Below are 27,465 nucleotides of genomic sequence, written 5' to 3'. Positions count from 1 at the left end.
CGCCCTTGAAATACAAAGACACACACACGCCATTTCCATCACACTTAGCACTTTCAGACACACTATTATGTGTGATATTCAATCATCATGTTCCTGCTCTAAAACATGATTTCCCTCTCACTGCGGAGCCAGCAAGACACTCAAATGAATAGAGGACATGCAGATAGTGACAATTTTGTGCCGAGCAAAAGAGAAAATAAATAGTAAGGGAATTCAAGGGGGTGGGAAGGCCAAGGCAGGGGGCAATTCTCATGAAGATAAAGCATCATAGGGGCTTCCCTGGTGGCGCAGTGGTTGAAAGTCCACCTGCCAATGCAGGGGACACGAGTTCGTGCCCCGGTCCGGGAAGATCCCACATGCCGCGAAGCGGCTGGGCCCGTGAGTCATGGCCGCTGAGCCTGCGCGTCCGGAGCCTGTGCTCCGCAACGGGAGAGGCCACAACAGTGAGAGGCCCGCGTACCGCAAAAAAAAAAAAAAAGAATCATAGGACTGTAGGACTAGGGAGCATCTAGTCCGGTGTTTGACAATATGGGCTGCAACCCAACAGTGAGTCATAATATCAATTCAGTGGGTTAGGACAACTTTAAAAATAAAATAGATTACAAAAGAAAATAGCAGAATGTATTGTTCACGGCAAGAGTAAGTGTTGCTTCATCAAACTTTTGTCTCAGTTTGTATCTGTATAAATCTTCGGATGGCCAAAAAGTTCGTTCGCCTTCTTCTGGAACACCGTGCCCGAACGAACTTTTTGGCCAGCCCCAATAGATCTATACAGATGTAGTGGGTCACAATGGAAAATATATTTTTTAATGTGGGGTCACAGCCAAAATCGATTGAAAGCCATTCCTCTAGTCCAATATCCTCATTTCCTGTTTTTATTTTTAAGCTTAACTTTCCATTACATACGTAGAATCTGAATAAATTCTTTTTTCTATTTTTTATTTATTTTTCTCATTTTACATGCATTTATTATATGAATTAACTAACTACATGAACTGAGAAAGAGTCCCATTTGCAATGCAAATATAACATTCATACAAAAAAGGACAAAATCAAATGAAACCTTTCGTGATTTAAGGTACTTTAAAAAAATAAGGCTGTCAAATAAATTCTCCTTTTTAAATTTAAGCTGCTGAAGATAAAGCTACAGCTCCCTTGGATCAGCCCTCCCCATGCTCAAAAGTAATTCCTATTAACAGTTTGGTGGATATCTTTCCAGACCTTTTCCTGTGATTTTACTTTTACATACATGCACCTATTAAAAAGGACATAGTATTAAAAAGGACATAGTATTATTTAATATGTTTATGTACATATCTTTTAGCTAAGTCAATCAGGTTCCAAACAGAAAACAAACAGCATACTTAGAATATTCTGAAAAGGGTTAATAAGGAGCCTGCTTATAAAGGTGTAGGCATGGGATGAAGCTGTGGAGGTAGGCAGGGGTTGGATGATGAAGGGTCTTAGGCCAGGTTAAGGAGTTTGGATTTTACCTCAGGGCAACAAGAATCGATTCATGAGTTTTAAGCGGGCGGAGGTAGCGAGATCTGATTTAGGGTTTTAAGAGTTTACTTGGCTGCTTTGTGGAGACTGGGCTGGAGGGGAGCAAGAGTGAAAGCAGCAAGAGATGAGGCTGGAGGCTGGAGGCTGGAGGCTGGAGCAGTCGTCCAGGTGAGAGAGTATGGGGCTTGGACCAGAGCTGGAGTAGTGGAGATGGAGAGAAGTGGGCCCTTGCAGCGTCCATTCTGGAGATAGAATTAACGGCATTGGGAAATGGATGGGATGGTGACACGTCAAGCCGAGGGAAGTGAGAAAATGATGTAGTCTCAGAGGGATGAGAAAGATAATGCTGATATCAAAGGACAGAAGCGGCCAAGCCAGGAGGACAAGCAGATCTGGGGGAGAGAGCAGTAGGCTGAGTGAATAGAGCTGGAGGTGGTTGTAATAGAGCCTCCGTGGAGCTGTCCTTCAGAACCTCGTCATGTGGGAGAGAGGCTGCTTCCTGGTGACAGTGTCTGGGCCATTTCTGCCACCTTTGTACCTCAAGTCCAACCAGCCTGGCAGCTTGCATGGTCTAGAGGGAGAGCCTGAGTGGGGACTGGGGGCAGGGGGAGGAGAATGGAATCTGATATGAAATACTGAATTTTAAAATACATTTTTTCTTTTTTCCCTCTGTGCTAGTTTTTTCCTTGTTGTCTATCCATTCTGTGTGTAATAGTTTGCATCTACTAACCCCAAACTCCAAGTCTATCCCTCCCCCACCTCCCCTCCCCCTTGGAAACCACAAGTTTGATCTCTATGTCTGTGAGTCTGTTTCTGTTTTGTAGATAGGTTCATTTGTGTCATATTTTAGATTCCACAGACAAGTGGTATCATATGGTATTTGTCTTTCTCTGCCTGACTTACTTCACTTAGTATGACAATCTCTAGTTGCATCCATGTTGCTGCAAATGGCATTATTTCATTCTTTTTTATGGCTGAGTAGTATTCCTTTGTATATATACACCACATCTTCTTTATCCATTCATCTGTCAATGAACATTTAGGTTGTTTCCATGTCTTGGCTATTGTGAATAGTGCTGCTATGAACATAGGGGTGCATGTATCTTTTTGAATTACAGTTTTGTCCAGATATATGCCCAGGAGTGGGATTGCTGTATCATATGGTTAATTCCATAAAATACATTTTTAATGATACACGATACCAGACATTTGAAATACCAGCCATATTTGAACTCATTTGCAGATAGTATTAGAACTAGAACTTAAGAATCAGAAGTGTCAGAAGTGAAGTTCCTTGGGAATCAGACTCTGAGATAGAGATGAGCATGCAGGTTTATCAGGAAGTGCTCTTAGAGTGGACATCACTGAAAGGGAAAAGAAGGAAGCAGGATAAGACAGAGGGCAATGTCGAGCTGTGATGTAGTCTCAGTGGAGGCCTCAGCTGACCCTACAAAAAGCTCTAATGCTAACCTCCAGAGTTGTCCCAAGTTGGGGGGTGAGGGCAAGGAAGAGGGGCCTTTACATCTCTGTGGCAGTCAGTCATTCGAAGTGGGCTTCCCTGGAAATAAAGCAGGACTTTAAGGGTAAGTGATTTACACATAGGATCCAGGTTTCCTGACCGCTGTAGTTATCATGACTTCTACTACACCATGCTGTTCTGGCTTAAAAAACATTAGAGGTATATTTGAAATGAGTTATCTGGGTGGCAATGGATGGTTGGAGAATTCTTTAATTAAAATAAAAATAACAAAAAGAACCCTTGATTTTCTTTCAAGAGTTTATAAAAAAACTATTTGTTTCTGAGTTGAAATAATTTAAAGCAGCTTGCTCCAATTACTTGATTATTAGTTAAGTTTAAGATCTTGGTTGATGTTGGGAGCAATGTTAAAAACAGAACCTACGAGACCCCCCAGTCCCTCCCCTAGCAGCAAGTGCTGACTTCTGAGGCCCATTTATATCCCTGCGGGGATCCTGGGTTCCCAAATATCATGTGAGAGGGATCAAGAATTGATTCTCCACAATAACTGTCAGGTCCCAAAATACTGGTTGAAAAAGCAAAGAGAGGGCTTCCCTGGTGGCGCAGTGGTTGAGAGTCCACCTGCTGATGCAGGGGACACGGGTTCGTGCCCCGGTCCGGGAAGATCCCACATGCCGCGGAGCGGCTGGGCCCGTGAGCCATGGCCGCTGAGCCTGCGCGTCCGAACTGGGAGCCTATTGGGGCACAGCTGCCCTGTGGTAATTTTCACTGAGAAAGAGCTCCCCTGACAGTTGCTGTCATTCATTTGCCTTACCATGGATCCAGCATAAAGGGTGTGGAGGGAAAAGTTTAGTAAGTCTGATTCTCCTGCAACATAATTAGGGCAACCCCCAAAAAAGACTGGACTCCTTAGGAAATTATAGTAATTAACATTTGCTTACTAAATAGACAGCAATTACCAAATATCAGCCAGACAGGGTGGAAAATGGCTTCATGAACCTGGATTCTTTTCCCAGTTCTATACCACTAAGAGCTCTATAGCAGCTAAGCTCTATACCACCGGATCTCATGGACACAATGGTAAATGCAAGAGTTGAACTAAAGAAATGATCCGTTTCTGTTTTAACACGTTCTGCTTTGTCTGAAACCAAAACTTACTTGTGCAACTCCCAGAGAAACCCAATTTCCTCCCTTGCCATTGATAGTATATGGTAAAATCTGGCCATTGGATGAGTCTAGAGACTGTCATACAGAGTGGAGTAAGTCAGAAAGAGAAAAACAAATATTATATATTAACGCATATATGTGGAATCTAGAAAAATGGTACAGATGAACCGGTTTGCAGGGCAGAAATTGAGATGCAGATGTAGAGAACAAATGTATGGACACCAAGGGGGGAATGGGGTGGGGGGTGGGGGTGGGGGTGTGATGAATTGGGAGATTGGGATTGACATGAATACACTGATGTGTATAAAATAGATAACTAATAAGGACCTGCTGTATAAAAAAATAAATTAAATAAAATTCAGGAAAAAAAAAGAAAACAAAATCTGGCCATCATTCATTAAGCAAGCTCTCTGGACTGTACTAAGTTCTTTACAAACATTCTATTATTGAATCTTCTGTATCATTCTGTGTTCTTCGTTGCAAACAGCAGAATCCACTCTAGCTAGTTTAATTAGAGTAGCAGCTCATAGACTTTCTGGGAGGGCCAGAGATCAAGCTCAGAGGCTGTGCTAACAGAAACAATGCCCAATACCTGGCCGGGGACCTGTTCTAGCAAGGCTGTGAGTCAGGAAGCTCATGCTGACGATGCTGACATTGGAGACCAAAGCACGGCAGCTTCTGCTCCAGCCTTGTCTGACACCTCAGGCAACACCCCTTATTAAAGGACTGGATTCTGCAGAGTCCCTGCTTCCTCACAGGGCTCACTTCCAAATCAAAGTCACACATGGGGTCTTCTGATCGGCAGAGCCTAGAGCACATGCCAGTGCCCCTGATACAAGGGGAGCTGGGAAAGTGAATTCTGAATTCCCCCTCAGGAAGGGGGAATCATAATGTGAAAATATCTTCACATATAGAAAGTGTTCCAAGGATGCTGGGTGGCTACAAGCATGACAGATAAAACGGTCCACATTTTACAGATAGAAAAAGTGAAGGTTAGGGGCTTCCCTGGTGGCGCAGTGGTTGAGAGTCCGCCTGCCGATGCAGGGGACACGGGTTCGTGCCCCGGTCTGGGAAGATCCCACATGCCGCGGAGCGGCTGGGCCCATGAGCCATGGCCGCTGAGCCTGCGCGTCCGGAGCCTGTCCTCCGCAACGGGAGAGGCCACAACAGTGAGAGGCCCGCGTAACGCATAAAAAAAAAAAAAAAAAAAAAAAAAAAAAAAGTGAAGGTTAAACTCAGAAGGGCTGTAACTTAGCCAGTTAGACTGCTAGTAAGTAATTTAATGAGATTTAAGCCCCTATCTATTGAAATGCAGAGACCAGGCTCTCAGCACTCTGCTACACTGGGTATTTTATGGTAATTAAGCTTTCCTAGTAAGAAGCAAAAGAAAAAACTTCTAATTGCCAAATGAAAGTTTGTTTGTCAACTTTTTCTCTTTTACCACCACCCCTCTCCACTCCCTTCTTCACCAAATAAAAAGATGTGTTCCTATATTCTATTTGTGCATTCAGTATCAGCGCCCTTGCTTGCAAACAAAAGAAACAAAGAATGGTTAGTGTAAGGAGAAAAGGAATTTGTTGAAAGTATTTTAAGCCCTTCAAGAATTACAAAATGCTTAGGGAACCACACTCAAATGTGCAGGTGATTGAAGCCACGGCCAAGGCCATGCCACAGGTACAGCCCGGTTAGGACACTGCCACCAGCACCACTGCCAATGGACATAGCTCATGGCCACTGGTGGAATCAATACTGGCAGCATAAACTCAACTGTTCTTGTCTTTTTGCATCACTTGATTTTGATTCACAACCAAGCACTGATCTGTCAAGTTTGAGACAAGGAGAGCAAGTATTTGGGTTTTAGTAGAGGGAGGCTGGGCCCTACCTCTACCAGTACTCTTGCAGGAGAGTCCCCAATCTAGGAAGGTGGTTCAGGTGCTGTCATTGTCAGCAAAGAATCAGAACTGAGGCAAATCAATCCTGATGTCCTGATCTCAGAGACTCGGCTCTGCCTGGGTGTAGATACCTGTCATAGTTACACAAGTCACTTGCTTACTGACCTATTCCCCAGTCTGTGAGCAATGAAAACATGGATGTGAGGGCTTGCTCACGCTTGGGAGATGTGCACAGGCTGCCGCGCTTCACGGTGAAGAGTGCTGGGCCTCGTCCACGAAGGAGATGGGGAAGGTCTAGTCCTTGGATTAGAAGGATAAAGAAGGAAGCTGTAGCAAGACCTGAGCGCAAGCCAAGAGGAAGAGGAGGAGTGCAGAGAACTCCACCAAGCACAACTCAAGGCCTTTGATCACCACAAGGCCATCACGTAGGGCCCAAGGGCAATCTTGAGGCTCTGAAGCACCACCAGAGGTCATGTGTCCTTAAGCAGGGGAAATGTCGGGAGACAGCCCAGTCTCTAATTAACCATACATCATTAATACTAAGAATACCTAACACTCAACATGTGTCAGACACTCTACTAAGTGCTTTATAAAGATTATCCCATTTCATGCTCACAAGATCCCTTTAAGGTAAGTCATATTATTATAACTGTCTTAAAAATGAGCCAAAACTCAGAAGTTTCTAGACAGAACAGCTAGCAGGACAGAGTCTGAGACTCCACAGATGTTTGATGTCACAAAGCAGAGGAAACCATGGAGCCATGGCTAAATGGGACGAGTTTGAACTAATCTGTGCCATCTGCCAAAATGATTTAAAGTAAGCGGTCAGGGGGCTTCCCTGGTGGCGTAGTGGTTAAGAATCTGCCTGCCAATGCAGGGGACATGGGTTCGATCCCTGGTCTGGGAAGATCCCACATGCCGCGGAGCAACTAGACCCGTGCGCCACAGCTGCTGAGCCTGTGTTCTAGAGCCCGTGAGCCACAGCTGCTGAGCCTGTGTGCCACAACTACTGAGCCCATGAGCTGCAACTACTGAGCCCTGCGCACCTAGAGCCCGTGCTCCACAACAAAGAGAGGCCACCTCAATGAGAAGCCCGCGCACCGCAACGAAGGGTAGCCCCCGCTCACTGCAACTGGGGGAAGCCCGCGCGCAGCAGCGGAGACCCAACGCAGCCAAAAATAAATAAATAAATGAATAAATTTATAAAAAAAAATAAAAAATAAAATAAAAAAAAAATAAAGTAAGCGGTCATTATCGACTCTGACCATGACTCTGTCCCACCCGCCTTGTTCTCCGGGGCAAAAGCAGTCCAAATCCAAGGTGTGAGTGCCCTGCATGCTGGGTGGTAAGCTGGAAGCAACACCTCCTCATGGAGCTGAAGAGGCTGCAATGAAAGCAGGGTAACTGAAGAACCAAGAATCTTCTTTCCTCCCAAAAGCAACCACTGACCTGTCACTCCAGCTAAGCCTGGTCGAGAGAAGAAGGCTGTGGCCCAGTTATGCCAACTCCTCCAGGAGATCCAAGGAGTCCAGCACAGATACTTCAAATTTAAATAACAGAGAGAGAAAGATATTCAGATGTTCCAAATACAATGTCACTGCAGAGCATAATAATAATAACATCTGAATGAAATAATGCCATTTGCAGCAACATGAATGGACCTAGAGATGATCATACTAAGTGAAGTAAGTCAGAGAGAGAAAGACATATATCATATGATATCACTTATATGTAGGATTTAAAATATGACAGAAACGAACTTGTCTACAAAACAGAAACAGACACACAGAGAGGACAGACTTGTGGTTGCCAAGGAGGAGGTGGAGTGGGAGAAGGATGATGGATTGGGAGTTTGGGATTAGTAGATGCAAACTATTACATATAGGATGGATAAACAACAAGGTCCTACTTTATAGCACAGGGAATTATATCCTGTGATAAACCATAATGGAAAAGAATATGAAAAGGAACGTATATATAACTGAATCACTTTGCTGTACAGTAGAGATTAACACAACATTGTAAATCAACTATACATCAATAGGGGACTCCGCTGGTGGTCCAGTGGTTAAGACTCTGTGCTTCCAAATGCAAGGGGCACAGGTTCAATCCCCGGTCAGGGAACTAAGATCCCACATGCCACACGGTGTAGCCAAAAAAAAAAAAAAAAAAAACCAAAAAAAACCAAACTACACATCAATATCTACAAATAATAATAACCTTTGGCTTATGGAACCTCTGCTCAGCCAGCTCAAGTACTCTGTTCTTTGTCTCTGTGGATGGGAATCTGTGCCTTAATTTCTTCCTTTTCTCACAGTCTTTCCAATCTCCATGCTTATGACCTAATTTTTTGGTGGTAGATTACTAACTTGTCTTTTTTCCTCAACTATATATCCTTAAAGTTTTACATCAGTCAGAGAAAGTATATTGCCCACCTTAGGTGCTACATAAATATTTGTTTTATAAATTGAAAAAAAGAAACTGAGAAAACTGAGGCTCAGAGATGTTGTTTAACTTGCTCATGGTCACACAGTAAGTGGCAGAATAGGGATTTGAACCTTAGCAGTCTGATTTCAGGGACCTGGATCAGAACTTTTCCCTTTTCTTTACGGATCAGCAACAGGAGGCCCAATTAAGAGGCCGCTGCCATGCTCCACACAGCCACTTAGTTTGCACCTCCCCACCCCCGCACTGAGTATTAAAAGGTAGTGTACAAGGCAGGCATGATGCCTGGTAGAGGTAGCAGCTCAGAACCAAATTTCACATATGCTGCTAGACTGATTCACTGCATGGCCTGCCTCCTCCTGCAGGTGTTGACATCAGCGGGCCCTGCTCCGCTAGACAAATTATTTACTCTCACTATCCATCTGTTGCTTCTCTATAAAACAAGAGGGTTGGACTAGATGGTCTATCTCAGAGGTCCTTTCAATTCTAAAATGTTATGAATCTAGAGTTTTCCAGATGCTGGGCTATCCTCTTGGGTCTTGGAGCCAGAGGTTCTGGCAAGGTGACTTACACAATCCTCAGCTGTGTAGTCCCAAAAGGCCATGACCATGACCTTGTTCTCTCTGTGTCCAGCCACTGACACCCACAGAGCACACCCCTTCAAATCCAAGCCAATATTAAGGCACAAGGACAAAAAGTTGAGTTCTGTTAAATAAACAGATTTCTACTTCTTCAAGGATTAAGTAAAAAAATCCCTAAAAAGGTTAGGGGAGAACCACGTTCCAAAGCATACAAGGAAGGATTAATCTAAGTAAGCTTAGGTCACCTTTGATGCTGATGTGAGTTTTCTGACTCAGGGAGAAGCAAAGATGCTGAAAGATGGAAAGGTCTTCAGAGTGGTCCAAGAGAACTGCTGGGACCCAGAAGTTCGCCTTAGAGAAATGGACCAAACAGGTACTTCCAATGAGAAACACTACCAATGTTTGCATCTGATGTAAGAGGCATATCTACCGCTAAAGTCTGTTGACCACTTTAGGTGATTCATGTGATGGCAAATTCCGATCTCCTTTTTTCCTCCAAGCCAGGCTGTTCCAGCTTCACTGGGGGAGGGATGGCACCTTCCACAATGATGTTTTTAGAGTGTGGATTTAAAATTTTTTGAAATTAGGTATACCATTTTAAAGTAGAATGCTGTATTATCCAAAAGATAAAAGTGGTATTTTATTATTTAAAAAAATTTTAAGTTCAACTGCATAGTATTTACTTATTATAGAGCCAATTAAAACAGTAAAAATAAGAGTTCACAGATTAAGGATGCCAAGTGCCTGGTTAGTCAGATTCAGGATCCGATTTCTTTCTGTAGTTTCTTTTGGTGCACAGTACATAGAATGTCCCCACTGACACATAAGGGGTAGAAACGGGAGCAGTTTACAAAAAAGTTAATCATGTAATCTCAGAATACTCTACAATGAAACCAAGCCAGAAATTTGAAAGGGGAGAATTAGGAAATTTTTGTTTCCAAGCTGAGTCACTAACCATTTCTAAGAACTGCTTGCATTCCTCATCCCATATTTTAAAACCAAACAAATCCCCATAATTTAAAAGAATTATGAAAGCCTACCTAAAATATGGTATGATGGGTAGGGGATAAGATAAAATAAAATAAAATAGTAAAATAAAAATGTGGCATGACAGACACATTGTACTTTCACTTGTTATTACCTGGTTGACCGTGCCACCAAGGAGAGTGCGCTCCAACAAAAGAACCCAGCCTTCTGAACATGCGTGGGATCTGCCCAGAGACTGTGATGGGGAACTCCCCATGACAACACTGTCGGGCCTAAATTTTGACATCAGTGGTCTAGATTTAACCCAGAAAACAAACAATTCATACACACAAATAAAAGAGCCCTTTAGAACTACCACCTTCCTAACCAAGGACAAATGTATAAGAAATTCAAAAATACACACAGAGATGGCAGGAGACATTTTATTCCAAGGTCTGCATAAAACAAGTTCATAGATATCAGCCCCAAATGAGGTGGTCTCTGGCATGTTAGAATTTGGTATAGCTACTTTAGGCTAGATATTGCTTTATAGATTTTTTTAAATAATTAAAAGCATATCTAAATTGCATTCAAATTGAACTTTACGGAAAGCCTGAAGCACTTCTGTAGACCATTCCATAGCACATAGTATATATGCCCCTGTACTAGAATGGGGGTGGTAGGGGCACTGAGAGAGAACAGCTTTTCAGACTGACAGCAAAGACAGCAAAGGTCTTACTCTAAATGTGAAGCACAAGCAGCTCCCACCTCTCAAGGAGAAAACTAGTGGAAAGGAGATTCAGATGACTGGTGTCAGAACCATTGCTCACGACTGCAGTTTAGGTGAAGAGTGTCTCCTTTGGTTTTTGTTGTTTGTTTCATTCCACGGCTATCCTTAAGAGGACAGTCAAGTCTAACCCTTGCTGACCATTTTTCTTTGTGCCAGGTACTGTTCTCAGCACCTGACATGTATTAACTCAATTCCTATAACAACCATCGTAGGTGGCGTCTATTATTATGCCCATTTTACAGATGAAGAAACTGAGGAACAGAGGTTAAGCAATTTGTCCAAGATCGCACAACTTGTAGGGGGGAAAGCCGATATTTGAACCCAGGCAGTCTGGATCCAAGTGCTTAACAGGTGTATCCTACTGCCTCTGCCGAGGTAAAAGAATGATGAAGGCACAGCACAGAAGGTTCCAGCAAGTCATGCCATCTTCACAGGGAGAAATATGTAATTGTGTAATTGCAGTCCCTGGTTTACTTCATCACATCTCTATGTGGCAGGTATTGTTGTACCTAGTGCCACCTGAGGGGTATTAGGAGGTGAAGTGATTTGCTCGGGATTACATAGCAGTAAATGGCAGAGCTAGAATTATACCTAGGGCTGTCTCTCTCATTCCATCACTTTTCCCAAGGGAGCTTTTCCCAAGCCTCCCTCAGGATGAGACCTGCCTGGGGTGTTTATTAAAAGCTTTTTTCAGGGCCCATCCATTGAGTCACAGTTTCCAAAGGAGGGCCTAGGAATTTGTTTTTACAATGTTCTCTTCCCTCCACCCCCTGGCCCCTATAGCCATTTCACTCAGCAGGTGAGTCTGGGGAACACTGTGCTATTGCCAAACTGTTAAACACCACTTTAAAAACAATCAGCTCTCATTGGGTTAGACTTGTTCTTTTCCCCTCTTGATTCCCAGAAACCAAAGAACATGTGTCCAAATCAACCAACACATAAATAATGCAATTTACTATGTTAATATAAAATACGGTGACAAGTGATGGCCACTGGGGTATACAGAAGGTGCAAGGCTGGACAGCAGCCTTATCCCACCACTTGCAGGCCATGTGATCTAATCTATAAAATGAAATACAGTAATGTAAGAAAAAGCATTTGTGTAAAAAGATTTTACAATTGAACGGCATTTATCTGTTGTATACTAATCACTGAATACAAATCATATCTGTGACAATGTTTAACAATGCTCTCTAATCAAACGCTGTAGTGTCTGGTCCTCACTAAACAATGATTTATTTATTCATATTTTGGGTATGTTAAGGATAGAACATGGACAGACAGGTGCATGTGGTGTTGAAATCCAGGTAGGGCACGGCACAGGATAAACAACCACAGTCGTGACAGACTGTAATAAGTTATCAGAAAAGGAAAGGAACAGAACAATGGGATAGAGAGTGGATGGAGTTGGGGAAGGCCTCTCTGAGGACCTGACATTTGAACGGAGACCTTAGGGTAAAAAGGAGCTCGTCCTGTGATGAGCCATAAGGAGGGCATTCCAGGCAGATGGAACAGCAATGCAAGGGTCCTGGGGCAGGAAAGCACTCCAAAGAACAGGCAGGAGGTCTATGAAGGTCAACGTGAGCCACCAGGAGAGACGGAGCCTTATAGACCGTGTTCAAGTTTGGAGTTTACTCTGAATGTGATGAAAAGTGCTTGGAAGTTTTGAGCAAGGGAGTGAGTTGATCTAAGTTTTAACCCTTACCCTGGCTTCCAAGTGTAGAACAAACTGTAAGAGGACAAGAGTGGTAGTCGGAGACCAGCTCAGAAGCTTCTGCAGTGGTCCACATAGGAAATACTGGTGGCTTGGACCAGGCAGTGGCAGGAGATGGGGAGAGGTGAGCACATGAAAGGAACTGGAGTAGAGCTAACAGGACTTGCTGCTGGGTTGGACGTGGGCATGAGGGAAAGAGGAGCCACCATTGCTTTGGCAGCATCTCTCCTGATAACCCAGCTCCAGAAGTATGAAGATAAGAGATTCTAGGCAATCTGGATGCTGGATTCTGGAACCACACTCAGGGTCTCATTCTGGGCATTCCAGACAGTGGGACTCTACCCATGCTCACTTAGGAGATGAATTAAAGGGGCCAGGAAGGTGCCTAAGAAATATAGTCTGTCATGCATGACCTAAGATGAAAAGCCCTAAAAAAATTGATTGGGAAATGTCTCGCTTAAATAAAACTTCACAGGAAGGAGGGTTGGAAAAAACCTTTGAAAAATTGCTCTTTAGTTTTTCTTGAATGATCTCACTTCTGTCCAGCCTTTACTCCTCTCCTTAGAACTGACACCGAGGGATGAGGGAAGCCTGGGACAGAGACCCTGCGAGAAGGGGGACAGGGAGAAGCAGCGAGGGAGGGGAGAGAGGAAAGACTGTGGGACGGAGACTTGCTGGGCTCCTCAGCCCTGGGAAATGTCGGAGTGCCCGGGCCATTCTTCTCATTAGCTTTGCCTTTGTGTCTGTGTCTAGGAGTGACCGTGCAAGCCCTTTCCACGGTTCCCGTCATGTTTAGCTACTGGGTGAGTGTGAAACCTCAATCCATCTCCTTGGTGGGCGAAGGCTCACTCACGTCCAGCTCCCTAGCAAGTAGACAAATGCCTCAAGTCTCGAACATTACCCACCCAACTCTCCACCCCTTCAGAGATCAGCAGGGTCCCTCAGCTTCTCACACCACACCGTCCCCTCCCAGGCCTGTCTTCCTAGTCATGTCCTTGCTCTAGACCTGCACGGTCCAGTATGGTAGCCAATGGCTGCAGGTTGCTATGTGACTCGAATTGCATTTCCACTGGACAGCACAGTTCTAGACCCAACCTTAATCTCCATCAGAACTGACCTGTCTGCTGACTCATTCCTGCGGTGCCTAGCTTAGTAACTGACAAGCCAACTTATTCAAAAGTGATAATGATTTTGAGGCAGGGGAAGTGATGATAATGGCCTAATATGTTGCCTCTCCCATGGAAATATACAATTCAAAACAGGATTCCTAGAGTTGGATGCCTTTCTCCAAGTGATTAAGTCTTGAGTGCTAAAAGTTTCAGGCATGATGGCAAGCCTGTGGAAGCACATTTTTGTACATAGTTGGGGGTGCACTAAGTACCCTCTCAACCAAATAAACATTCACACGTGTTGTGATTTAATAAGCAATGGAAATACCACCTGCTCACACTTACTTCCTCCACCTGTGCTCAAGATTCTAGTATTAGTGATTCAATCCTTATCTGTTCCTATCATGAGATTCACTGCTTAAAATAAAATCCCCTAAGACCTCGAGATACCTGAATTTACCAGACTGGGTGCTATTCTGACTGGGCAACTGGGATTGCAGGCGAATACCAAATTCTTAGCAGTGGGGTGGGATGATGTTGAAAGACAGCAATAGTGGAGAGATTACTCTTGAGTGTCACTGCCAACAGGAAGGACACAGAGAAGGACAGACAGGAACAGGAGAGGTCCATAAGCAGCCCGGCATCCTCTGAGCAGGCGTGACAAGGAGGTGCCCTGAAATCGGGCACTCACCAGGCCCAGCTCCTGGGGTTGGGAGCGGGGGTGCCTAGGTGTGCAGCCCTGCAGACTCCTGTCTGCAGTTGGTGGGGTGGCCCACCCTCATTCCATGTCTAGTGTAGGATTCCAGGCCCTTCTGATTACAGCCCCAGTTTTTCTAATTAATCAGCAATATGCTAGCAGTTTTCTTTGCCTTGGCAATGAATGGCTTCTGGGTCTCCTGTGGCCAAGGCCTAACTCAGGCTGTGCTTCAGCTTTCTGAGGGGTAAAGCCACTGAGAGTGACAAATGACTGAGCCCTGAGGAGGTGTTGATCAGAGTAAATATCTAAAGAAGTAAGTTTTGAACCATGTGCTTTCCCTTACTTGTCTCCGCCAGGCGAAACCTCAGGACACTTTAGAGCTGTGCCAGCTTCTAAACAATGACCTAGCTGCCACTGTTGCGAGCCACCCAAGGAGGTTTGTGGGTCTGGGGACATTGCCCATGCAGGCCCCTGAGCTGGCGGTCAAGGAGTTGGAGCGCTGTGTGAAGGAGCTGGGCTTTCCGGGGGTTCAGATTGGCTCCCACATCAACGAGTGGGACCTGAATGCCCAGGAACTCTTCCCAGTGTACACGGTGAGTACGTGGCGCTCACTCCCGGAGAGTGGCCGGGCGCTGTGCTCGGTGTCCCTGGGTGGGAGAGATGCCTGATGACATGCTAGATGTAGGGGGAAATGTGGAAAGAGCTCCCCCAAATAAGCGGGCCATCCTACTAGAAGAGGGACAAGTGGAAATGCTTCCCAGGCCAGTCCTAAGTTAACTCAGTGAAATCTCTCTTCTTTCTAGCCCCCTTGATCTCCTTTTAAAGTTTCATTTGGAATAAAATAGATAACCAACCAGGACCTACCGTATAGCACAGGGAACTCTGTTCAATATTCTGTAATAACCTAAATGGGAAAAGAATTTGAAAAAGAAATAGATACATGTATATGCTCAACTGGATCACTTCGCCGTACACCTGAAACTAACAGAATATTGTTAATCAACTGTGCTCCAATATAAATTAAAAAAATTTTTTTTAAATAAAGAGGTTATGTAAACTGGAAAAAAAAAGTTTCATTTGGAAGCCAAAATACTACCCTCACCACAGCCACTGTGCAAAAGAATCAGGTTAATGACATACCCCAAAGTATGTGTTTTTGCTTTGGAAAAAAGTTCTTATCATTTTTCAAAATTATGAAATAATTTAGAAGAACCTGCGGAAAATACAAAAATGTTTAAAGAGGAAAACAGCTATACATGAAATAAATAAGCATCAAGGATTTACTGTATAGCACAAGGAATTATACCCGATATCTTGTAATAACCTGTAATGGAATAGAATCTGCAAAAAACAAACCAAATCACTATGCTGTACACCTGAAGCTAACACAATATTGTAAATGAACTATACTTTAAATAAATAGGAAAACAAAAAGAACCCATAATTCTGCCACCCAAAGATGAGTAAACACTGTTAATAGTACATTTCATTTATCTTTTTTTTTTTTGCGGTACGCGGGCCTCTCACTGTTGTGGCCTCTCCCGTTGCGGAGCACAGGCTCTGGACGCGCAGGCTCAGCGGCCATGGCTCACAGGCCCAGCCGCTCCGCGGCATGTGGGATCTTCCCAGACCGGGGCACGAACCCATGTACCCTGCATCGGCAGGCGGACTCTCAACCACTGCGCCACCAGGGAAGCCCCATTTATCTTTTTATTTGCATACATCTGCATATTTTATATTTTAATGAAATTGGAAATACACTATACATGTGATTTTTTAATAATGTTTTTATTTTTTAAATTTTTGCCTGCATTGGGTCTTTGATGCTGTGTGCAGGCTTTTCTCTAGTTGCAGCGAGCAGGGGCTACTCCTCGTTGTGGTGCACGGGCTTTTCATTGTGGTGGCTTCTCTTGTTGCAGAGCATGGGCTCTAGGCACGCAGGCTTCAGTAGTTGTGGCACATGGGCTCAGTAGTTGTGGCTCGCGGGCTCTAGAGCGCAGGCTCAGTAGTTGTGGTGCACGGGCTTAGCTGCTCTGCGGCATGTGGGATCTTCCCGGACCAGGGCTCAAACCTGTGTCCCCTGCACCGGCAGGCAGATTCTTAACCACTGTGCCACCAGGGAAGCCCCTAAACAAGCGATTTTATATCCTAATTGAGAATTTCCAACCTAAGTGAAAATTCTCTCAATGCATGATTTTAAAATAACTGCATAATATTCCAATATATGGATATGTTTTATTTAACCAACCCGCAATTAAGATACTTTTTAAGCCATATATTTTTTAAATGTAGTATAATAAAAATATGCAACAAAAATAATACCATCAAAATGTTAACATTTGATGAAACTAGATGGTAAATATATGGGTGTTCATTTTAGTTGTTTATAACTTTCTATATTTGAATTATTGCATAATGAGATACATTTTCAAAAACACAGTGCCATCCATTTCTGAAATATCCAACAGAAGTGTCCACAGTCCCATGGTCCTCTCTACCTTCTGTTCTTTCTGTACATAAATCTGCTTTCCTTAATTCCAGGATTCAAGATGCATAATTCTTTACTCAATTGCGTTTTTAAAAAATTTCTTACTTGCCTCCTAGAATTATGATAGTATCATTTTCTGTTATTTTCACTGTAAATGCAAAATCTTCAATAATGAATTAAGTAGATGTTGGTAGACTCATCAGGCAATATAATCACTGATCATTTATTCATTTAGTATTTATTGAGCTCTGACTACATGCAGAATGCATTCCATGCTTGTATCTGTGGACACTGCCCACCAGTTGGGGGACTGCCTGTTAAATTGCCTCCTAATGACCTGAAAGATTTAGTTAATGTTCCCCTAAATATCAAACTCCCAGAAGATTATTGGCTGCAGTGGCTGAACTGATCCAGTGAATGTTTTCTAGAAACTTTAATGAGCTCTGAAAGAGGATGTATTTACTTGTGCATCCAAATTGTTTCAGCACAGTATGAGCAAGGCTTCAGCTGTAGGTCATTTTAGGATTCACTAGAATCGGCTTTATGAATTACTAAGGGGCTCAGAACGCAATAACAGCCCATTGGGGTCCAAATGGATATTTTCATTTACATGACCAGCTCAATCAATCATTCTAACTAGGCTGTTTTGGGGGCTACCAGTCTCTGTGGGGATTCAAAAGAGCATCCTGGCCCCATCTGACTTGTGATGTCCTGGGGTTGATAGCACATTTGTTTGGTTAAGCAAGACTTGCCAGCCTTAACACTATCTAACTTGGGTCAGTAATGTGCTGAAACAAATGAGAGGAGTTTCTGTGAGCCAAGTTGGCTTTGTCATCTCGAGGGCAGCCTGAGCTCCAGAGCACCCAACTGTCCCCCTTATCTCCTAGACCTCCCTTCTTAGTGAGCAAACGCAACAGCACACGCTCAGGTCAGTTTTCAGGTACAAAAATGATTTTGTGGTGAGTATGAAGCAAACAGAGTGGTAGTGGCAGACTGCCTATCATTTATCAGCCAGAAGACCTGAGTAAGTTACTTAGCCTCTATCTGCCTTAGTTTCCTTCTCTTTAAAATGGGAGTAATAAAAGTACTCATCTCATAAACGATTAAACTAGTTAACAATTGTAAAATTGCTATATATATTAAAAATATAAATTAAATATATAAAATTAGATATTATATATAATATGTAAATATATAATAATACATATGTTATATAAAATGGGAGTAATGAAAGTGCTCATCTCATAAAGGATTAAACTAGTTAATTGTGAAACTGCTATGTATAAAATAAATATAATATACAAAAATATATATGTGTATATATAATATATATAAAATGCATAGTAGTATATAATATACATAGGATATATATTATATATAAAATATACATATATGCATATATATATATAAACAGCTTTGGCACATGGTAAGTGCTCACTAAATTTAAACTATCATGATTTTGAGGGTATAAGTGGCTTCTTTTTATATTCTCTACAATGTCTCACATGCAGAAGGTGATCAGAAATATTTGTTAATTTGAATTGAATAGAAATGAACCATCACATATACACAGAATAAAGCTTTATCCTTATGAGGAGTGAAATCCCACCAAGATACCAAGATCACATGCCTTTGTCAAGCCCAAACCATCCCAAGAAGTTGATAACTCTTTCCAGCCTGCATCCGTTATTAGAAACCAATCAGCTCCTCTCCCTTCAAAAGATTTCTAGCTCTTCCGCTCCCCAGAACCTGTTGAATTAGAAGGGCTTTCTTCAATCTGCCCGTTGCCTGCCACTTCCAGAATCCCCTATTGTCCCGGGATTATTTCTCCATTTTGAAAAGGCTTATGTACACAAGTCACATTGCATCAGCCTGGTTAGCCCAAATGTTTATATGTAGAGGTAGGATGATTCACCCCAGCACCCCAATATATTTGGAAAAGAAATGGTCCAAGGAAAAATCTGTTTTGAACCTTGACAAGCAACTAATATTAAAAGCCTGTTGTGAGGACTTTTTCTAATTAAACATTGTGTCAAATAAAGGTCATTTCCTCCAGATGGTATTTCTATTTCCCAGAAGGTCCTGGAGCAGGTTTGCTCATGACATTCTTTTCAGTACCTGCCTGGCTGAGGCACTGAGAGCTCTTTCCTTTCTAAAGTCACCTCATACACAGCGGACTCTTCAGGCGCTCAGCTGTGGTCCTGAGGCTTTGTGAGTGCCTGTAGATCTCAGAAATTCCCACCCAGTGTCAGGCTCGGAGTGGCCAGATGGCGTAGGTCAGGCCAGTTATGAGCCCCTGGCTCCCAACCCATCACTTCCTCACTTTCCACATCGTCGGGTTTCCAAGAGACGGAGAGGAGGGAACACTCCACCCCTGACTCCAACACTACAATCTAAGCAGTCCTTCCGAAAGAGGGGACCAAACAGGAACCAGCAGGGGAAATTTCCTCACATTTGAGGTGTGAGATCAGTCCTTGAGTGTTTTGCTCTCAGCCAGTGTTTCAAGGGTAGATGTTTCATCAACCTCAATGGTAAATCCACCAACACCCTTGTTAATTCTAAGTGTTCTTTTTAGTTGCCAAGCAGGAGCAGAGTTTATCAATATTCTTTTATATAGATCAGAAAAAACTTCAAAAATATTTTAGTTTATTTATTCAGATCAATATAGACCCAGAGAAAAGCAATACCCTAAAATAGTGCCCTATAATTTGCTGGCTCATTCAAATAACCCCCTCACTCTCTCATTGCTTCTTTGAAGGAGGCTGAAAAGCTGAACTGTTCCCTATTTGTGCACCCCTGGGACATGCAGATGGATGGACGGATGGCCAAATACTGGTTCCCTTGGCTCATAGGTTTGTATCAGCTTGGGATCTGGAAAAGAGAGTCGTCCTTAGTTTGTTCCAATTATCTATGGGACCCTATTATGTCAAAGAGAGAAAGTATGAATAACTAACAGGATTGTGAGTTACTGAGCTCTTACTCAGATAGTGCTATACGTATTACCTCATTTAATTTTTTTAATTGAAGTATAGTTGATTTACAATGTTTCAGGTATACAGCAAAGTGATTCAGTTAGATTACCTCATTTAATTTTAATCTTATCCACACAAAACTTTATGAGGTTGACACTGTAATAGCCATTTTTTTTTTTTTTTTTTTTTTTTTGGCTGGGCCACATGGCTTGCAGGTTATCTTAGCTCCCCAACCAGGGATCAAACCCGTGCCCCCTGAAGTGGAAACTCGGAGTCCTAACCACTGGACCGCCAGGGAATTCCCTGTAATAGCCATTTTATAGATGGAGAAACTGAATCTCAAAGTGGTTAAGTTGTGCAGGTCACATAGTTAAAAAGTGAAAATGGAATTTACATAGATCTGCCTGATTCCAAAGCCACCACCTCACTACACAGACTCCCAAAAAGGCTCTGAAAAAAAGTAGCCATGCCTGTCTAACAGATTTTTTTTTTTTTTTGGCGGTACGCAGGCCCCTCACTGTTGTGGCCTCTCCCGTTGCGGAGCACAGGCTCCAGGCGCGCAGGCCCAGTGGCCACGGCTCATGGGCCCCGCCGCTCTGCGGCATGTGGGATCTTCCCGGACCGGGGCACGAACCCGCATCGGCAGGCGGACTCCCAACCACTGCGCCACCAGGGAAGCCCCTAACAGATTTTTAGAAGCCAATGATAGCATCAGCCCTGACAAATGAGAACCCTGGAGTTACAAGTAGAAAGAAGGTCAGCTTCTACCGCCTAAGGATCTGAGACCCTAGATTGCAGATGACCAGACTTTCAAGTCCCCTGTTACCTGCTCTTTGCCACCTGCACCGTTCACCCATGGTTCCACCTGAGGGTAAGGGAAGGGCAAAGAGGAGAGACCTTTACTGGGCCTACCAAGCTCTGGATAGGAGCTGGTCCGGATTCTCTTTCTGCTCTGACATTTCATGCCCTTGTTATTGCTTTTGGAGACTGAATGTGTTTAGTAAGGCAGCTTCCTACCCATCCCCCACCAAATTCTTGAGCAACAATTAGTCGGAAGAGATAAACTAAGTAGCCCCTGTGCTCTCTGGCTTCTAAGAAAATCTCATCCTAATTCACACAACACTTTGACAAGTTCCACAAACTTATTTGCTTTGCAACTTCCCACATGAAAAACAAAGGAGAGCATTTACATAGAGGATCATTTCATCCCTCATTATGCAACACATATATTGATCCTTTCTAGCACACCGGGCACTGAAGATGTACCAGACATGGACAAAACCTCTGTCCCCGCTGAAGCCTGAGTTGACAAGTATACAGGTCATAAACAAACAGGCTAATTTCTGAATTTTATTCTGGATGCAAAGGCGGTCTTTAGGAGACTGGAGGATTCCCAGTGTGGGGAGGGCCATGATCCAATTTATATTATAAATATTCCACTTTGGCTCCTATATGGACAATTGTGGGGTTTTTGTCCAGGTAGTTAATGGAAAACAGAATCACAGGACCAAAGGGAAGGGATGCTGTCCATCCCCTGCCTGCAGGAAACTCTGCCCACAAACCACTCCCAGACAGATGTGAATCCATCATGCTTCCAGAATTCTCAAGAGGCCAAGGATCCAGGGAGCCAGGGGCATCTCTGTCCATGGAACAGTGACAGGCCTAAGGCAGGATGAACAACCAGTAAAGGCCCACTAGGCAGCCAGAGAATCAGGCTTCCCCAGAAGGCCCAGGGCTCAGTCACAGAGCCCCCAGAGATTTCTTAATCACAGTCTGAAAAGCAGTCATCTGGAAATATAGCCCAGATGGACTCCATGGAGGTGAAGGCATCAGGCACGGACCAGCTGCCTCTTCTAGAAGCACAAAGCACTTGAAATAATTCATTTTAATCCAGTTATTTTCAACCTCAGCTCCAAGAAGCAGTAAAGATTTGGCAGGAATATTAATATTAGTTAATATCTATTGAGCACTCACTAAGTGGCAAGAACTAACCATTCTTAACCCCGGTTTACAGATGAGGAAATTAAAGCAGGGAGGCAAATCATATTTGTAGAGCCCCTCCAATGTGAAGCTCTGGCCAAGAACTTTCCCAGCATCATCATTTGCAAGGTTCCACAACAGCCTTCCAAGATGGGCAACACTGTCCCCATTTCACAGGTGAAGAAGCCCAGACTCGGGGGCATTAAATTACTTGTCAAAGGCCAAGAAGCAAACAATTGGAGGAGAAAGGGTTCAGCCTAGACTCACTGTACTCTGCTTGCCCCACTGCACACAAAATGGAAGCTGGGAGAATCAGGACAAAAGACAGGCCCTCTGGCTCCTTGACTCTTCTAGCCATTAGATGATTCTACTTGCAAGTGGCAAATAGGAAGTGTCACATGGTTTCTGCTTGCCAAAGTCATGGCCTGCATACAACCAAGCCATGCTAGGGCACAGGGACCCTGCGCTTCTCAGCAAGGTCCCATTCCCCTGCCATTAACATCACTGAACTTCTTGCTCGTGATGACAAGCGCTATACGTCATGACTGTTTCTTCTTCCAGGAATGCCTGCAGAGACCACCACAGCCATTTGCTCCATGATCATGGGTGGAGTGTTCGAGAAGTTTCCTAAACTGAAAGTATGTTTTGCACATGGAGGTAAGACCCTATCTGTATTAGTCAGCTTGGGCTGCCATAACAGAATATGACCGCAGACTGGGCAGCTTAAATAACAGAAATGTATTTTCTCACAGTTATGGAGTTCCCAGATCAAGATGCCAGCGCAGCTGGTTTTTAGTGCGGTCTCTCTTCCTGGATTACAAAAGGCCGCCTTCTTACTGTGTCCCCACATGGCCGTTTCTTTGTGTGTTCACAGGAAGAAAGAGAGAGAGTTCCTATGTCTCTTCCTCTTCTTACGAGGACACCAGTCCTGTCAGATGAGGGTCCCACCTTATGACCTCATTTAAGCTTCATTATCTCCTTAAAGGCCTTATCTACAAATACAGTCACATTGGGGGTCAGGGACACAATTTTGGAGGGACACAATTTAGTCCTGGTAGTTGTTCTAGTTATAAAGTGTATGATGGTTCAAGGACCAAATTCCATTTCTGCAGACAAGTTTAGTTTGGTTGGCATAGTTTACTTGATTTTGTTTTGTTTTTCATTTAAATCTCTCGTCAGACCACAAACTACCACAAGCTCTCCAGTTTGCAATAGTCCCTACCATTCACTATTGTTTACAAACAGGCCTGTTTCATTCATTTCCATTTCCTGCTTGGTCCCTGTAGGTAAGTGAGTTTGTGACTTTTGAATACACACACAAAATATCAAACTATACATACTGTTCTCTAATCCGCTTTTCCTTCTCACCAGCACATGGAGACATCTTTCCATGTCAGTGAGTACAGAGCTTCATCATTTTTGATGGTTGTATACATGACAATGCATTTTATGGATATGCCGTCATTATTTAGATATTCCCCAACTGAAAGGCTCCCTCTGTATTTTTCTATTATAACCAAGCTACATCTGAAAACCTTGACCACACATCGTTATACACTTGTCTTCTCTCTTTAGGATAAATTCCTTAAATCTGAATTTCTAGATGAGTTAAACTTTATTCTTTTTTCTGGGTCATCTCTCACATTTGGAACCCAGTAGATCCTTTGTAAATACAGTTAACTAGCTGGGCTACAGTAACTTCTCTTTGCATACAACATGAGGGTTGAAAAGAATCCTTTTCAATTAACACTAGTCCCTCAGGAATGGGCTTTACTTGCAGGTGGTTCCTTCCCCTACACAGTAGGAAGAATCTCCCATGGATTCAGCATGCGTCCAGATCTGTGTGCCCAGGACAATCCAACCAACCCAAAGAAATACCTTGGCTCCTTTTACACCGACTCCTTGGTTCATGATCCTCTGGCTCTCAAGCTATTAACAGATGTCGTAGGAAAGGTAAGCCAGGGCTGCCATTTGGGTGACTTACGGGGAGCAGAGTGCAGGATCAGCAACCAGTTGCTTGGTGTCTCTTTGAAAAAGGGGTGGGAGAAAAGGCATTAGAAGAAAAAAGAGGGACAGTGAGGTTCGGGATTAGGTCTGCTTGCACAGGGTATCCTATCCAGAACCTCCTTCAACATAGACCATGTATCAGCAGGGAGCCATTATGGATGTACGCCAAGGAAATCCCAGATAAGCCACATGGCTGGGTAGCTCCCCAGATAAATTCTTCTTCCTTACGGTCGCCTCTGTAGTGACCGTAAGGAAGTGACACATCATGATGAGGTAAGCAGGAAAGAGCCACGAGTTTTGAGGTCAAATTCACCTGGGTTAAAATCCTGGCTCTACTTCTTACTGACTAGGTAAAGTGTGACTCTAACTGTCCTCATCCACTAAATGAAGAAAACTGGAACATTAAAGAGGGGGGGATGGCACTGGCCAGGGAGGCAGGGGAAGATGATGAGGGGTCTTGGGTACCACCTGAAATGTTTTGCTGGAATAACATGGCCTTTGTTTTGAAAACCATTCTCTCATTTGGCCCAAAAGACCAGCACGGTAGTGCTTTAAACCTCACAAGAAAAGGCCTTTCCTCTTCTGTGGTCTGCTGGCAGCTCTCCTGTGGTGGCATCTCCACTTTTAAGTATTCTTTGGAAATGCTAACTGAGCAAGTTTAGACAGTGTTTAGAGCAAAGGTCAGTCTGAATTAGTAGTCTGAAATATTTAGTATTTCAATTCTGTTTGATTACTTACAGATAGCAATAGAAGGTTTCCAAATTTACCCAAAGAAAAAAACTCTTTGGGGTTTCTAAAAGAATATGGACATATGTGTTTAAAGATTGGCAATATGGTGCATATTGGCAATATGATTGAGAGTAGATGCTAAGGCATTTAAAATCTTGTTTAGCAGAGAAAGCGGTCCATTATTTGAAAGCTGCAAGTTACTGTTCTATCTCCAGAATGAAGACTTCATCTCACTTTAAAGCTGACTGTTTCTCTGGCTTGAGAACCTCACTAGAGTATAAATGTTGAACATTCTGGTTTGGGAATAAGTTATGTGGCTGAGCTATGTTTCTGAGCCTTCTGGCTTTTGTGTTGTCCCTGCTGAAATGGGTGCTTAGCAGCTGGTTGTGACTGTTGATTATCATTGGATTGGACAGAGGGGCTACGGGCAGGTGTGTAAGTAGGAAACTACAAAAAGGAGAAGCCGAAAGAGTCTGTAAACCCTGGATTTTGAGCAATGGAGGAGGGGGAGTAGGAAAGTGGCGTGCAAGTGGGGAAAGGGTCAGTCTAACTACCTCCCATCAAGCCTAGTACCCCTGGTGTTCCTGGCAATGGCGACATCAGGAAAAAACACTCTTGGCAAATATAACATCTATCTTACGAGCAATACCATCAGCAGTGAGGGAGACCATCAGCACCTTCAAACAGCACTCAGGGCAATACACATCGGCCAGGGGGTCACAGCAGAAGAGGAAAAACACGGCAAGTGCCTTGTGGTAACCAGTGTATAGACTAGTTAGTAAGTATATCCCTTTTGTGGACCCCCAGAAAAACTCAGAGGGCACTTTGCAAAGTTGCAATGTTGCAAAGGTGCTAAGATCTTGCATTCAAACTGTGAAGACTTGAGCCCCTATACCTTGGGCATCAAAAGCAAAAGTGACTTCATTTTATGTGACCTCACAGGCTGGTGAATCTAGGACATAGAAGCAGGATACATTAATAATTTAGGATTCTCTTTAAAATATTAATGCTTCCTCCTTCTAGTTATATTCACATTAGCAAAATCTTTCAAAAACAATCCCCAAACCAGAATGGCTAAGGAAAGTCCTAACATGACAGCTAGTCTAGAGAGCAACTGTCCCTATTTGAGCAAGAGGACAGAAGGCTGTGGAAGGAGGTCTCCAGGACAGATAACATGGAACGGATGGATTATGTGATGTGTTTGAATTTGAAACAATGATTGCCAGGCATTCATCGGGTCTGTTAATACATTAGTACCAAACAAGCTGTACATATATAGAAAATTAAGCAAAATAAAGAAAAGGAAATAATTAACTCCAAGAAAACAACCATCCATATAAAGACAGATAATCATTGTATATTACCTGATTCAGCAGTGAAAACTATTTATATTTATGGTATAAATATTAAGCACTGGCTTAACTGAGAATTGTAATTCTACTGGGAAATTGGAGAAGTTGGGATAAGAAAGAAATTCCCCATGATCATAATGCGAAGTCAGTAAATACTCTCTAAAGCTAATAAATCGAGAAACAATAGTATAATCTTATTATCTGAAACTATGAGGGTGATTATCAGAAGATTCATGTTAAAAGGTAAAAGTGGCTGTCTTGGGATACAAAAATGGATAGGGCTGTTTTTGATAGAAAGATATTAGTAATATTGGATTTTTAAACTATGTATAGGTATTATTTTGATAAATCAAAATTTTAGATAATACCTTCAGAATAAATAGATGTCATACATACACCAAAACCATATATTGTACACCTACTATTTCTAAAATTCCCTCTAAACAGAAGACGTGAATTACATAATCTCTTATTTTCCTCCCATCTCTAAAATTCTTTGCTTTGAATCCATGTCTACTCTTTTTTTTTTTTTTTTTAAGCACTTTTTTTTTTTTTTTTTTGCGGTACGCGGGCCTCTCACTGTTGTGGCCTCTCCTGTTGCGGAGCACAGGCTCCGGAAGCGCAGGCTCAGCGGCCATGGCTCACAGGCCCAGCCGCTCCGTGGCACGTGGGATCCTCCTGGACCGGGGCACGAACCCATGCCCCCTGCATCGGCAGGCGTACTCTCAACCACTGCGCCACCAGGGAAGCCCTGTCTACTCATTTTTAAAGACACAGTGCAAAGAATGCTATTTATGTGTTATCAGTCTATCACTGTGAAAAATATGAAAAAACTTATTGCCTCCCTACATTAACATGACCATAGACAATTCACTTTACATATTTAGGTGGGTAGATTTTGAGAGGTCCATTTTCCTCCCATTATGATTATATCGCAATTTTGGCTAGATCCATTGTTTATTGCTGTGTAACTAACTGCCCCAACTCAGTGGATTAGAACAACAATAAACACTTACTATCTCATATGGTCTCTGTGTCAGGAATTTAGGAACAGCTTAGCCATTTCAGGATTTCTCACAAGTTGGCAGCAAGTTGTCAGTCAGAGCTGCAGTCACCTGAAGGCTTGACCAGGGCTGAAGGATTTATTTCCAAGGTGACTTTTATATATTACTGGCACACTGGTGCTGGGTTTTGGCAGGAAGCCTCAGTTCCTCCTCATCTGGGTCCCTCTACTCTCCAAAGAGCTGCTTGAGTGTCTTCACAACATGGCAGCTGGCTTTCCTAAAGAATAAGTGATCTGAAAGAGAGACGGAGGTGGCAGAGGAAAAGAGAACAAGAGAGAGATGGAGTGTGCGCCAGGCAGAAGCTATCCTTTTATGACCTACCCCCAAAAGCCACGTCGCATCACTTCTGCCGCATTTTATTCATCAGAAGCAAGTCACTAAATCTGGCCCACATTCAAGGGGAATGGAATTCGGCTCCACCTTTTTTTTTTTTTTTTTCCGGCTGTGTTGGGTCTTCGTTGCTGCGCATGGGTGTTCTCTAGTTGCAGATAGTGGGGCTACTCTTCATTGCAGTGCGCAGGCTTCACATTGT

At 43.2% G+C, this 27,465-nt stretch overlaps 1 protein-coding gene across 3 annotated transcripts in view; it reads left to right on the top strand.

The window, feature by feature from the left end:
- Positions 1-27,465, top strand: part of ACMSD (aminocarboxymuconate semialdehyde decarboxylase) — a 63,682-nt gene that overhangs the window by 10,391 nt on the left and 25,826 nt on the right. For 2 of the 3 annotated variants that reach the window (XM_032638561.1, XM_032638562.1), the window contains exons 3-8: positions 9,342-9,438; positions 13,289-13,338; positions 14,698-14,934; positions 19,588-19,681; positions 22,343-22,438; positions 23,562-23,734. In XM_032638561.1, the coding sequence (XP_032494452.1) occupies positions 9,342-9,438; positions 13,289-13,338; positions 14,698-14,934; positions 19,588-19,681; positions 22,343-22,438; positions 23,562-23,734 (747 nt within the window). The remainder of the gene's footprint in view (positions 1-9,341; positions 9,439-13,288; positions 13,339-14,697; positions 14,935-19,587; positions 19,682-22,342; positions 22,439-23,561; positions 23,735-27,465) is intronic. The other variant, XM_032638563.1, reaches the window with a different exon arrangement.

The sequence above is a fragment of the Phocoena sinus genome, chromosome 7 (genome assembly GCF_008692025.1).
Source record: "Phocoena sinus isolate mPhoSin1 chromosome 7, mPhoSin1.pri, whole genome shotgun sequence".
In the NCBI taxonomy this organism is placed as follows: domain Eukaryota; kingdom Metazoa; phylum Chordata; class Mammalia; order Artiodactyla; family Phocoenidae; genus Phocoena; species Phocoena sinus.
The sequence above is the reverse complement of the archived record's forward strand: the minus strand, read 5'-3'. Positions and strand labels throughout refer to the sequence as shown.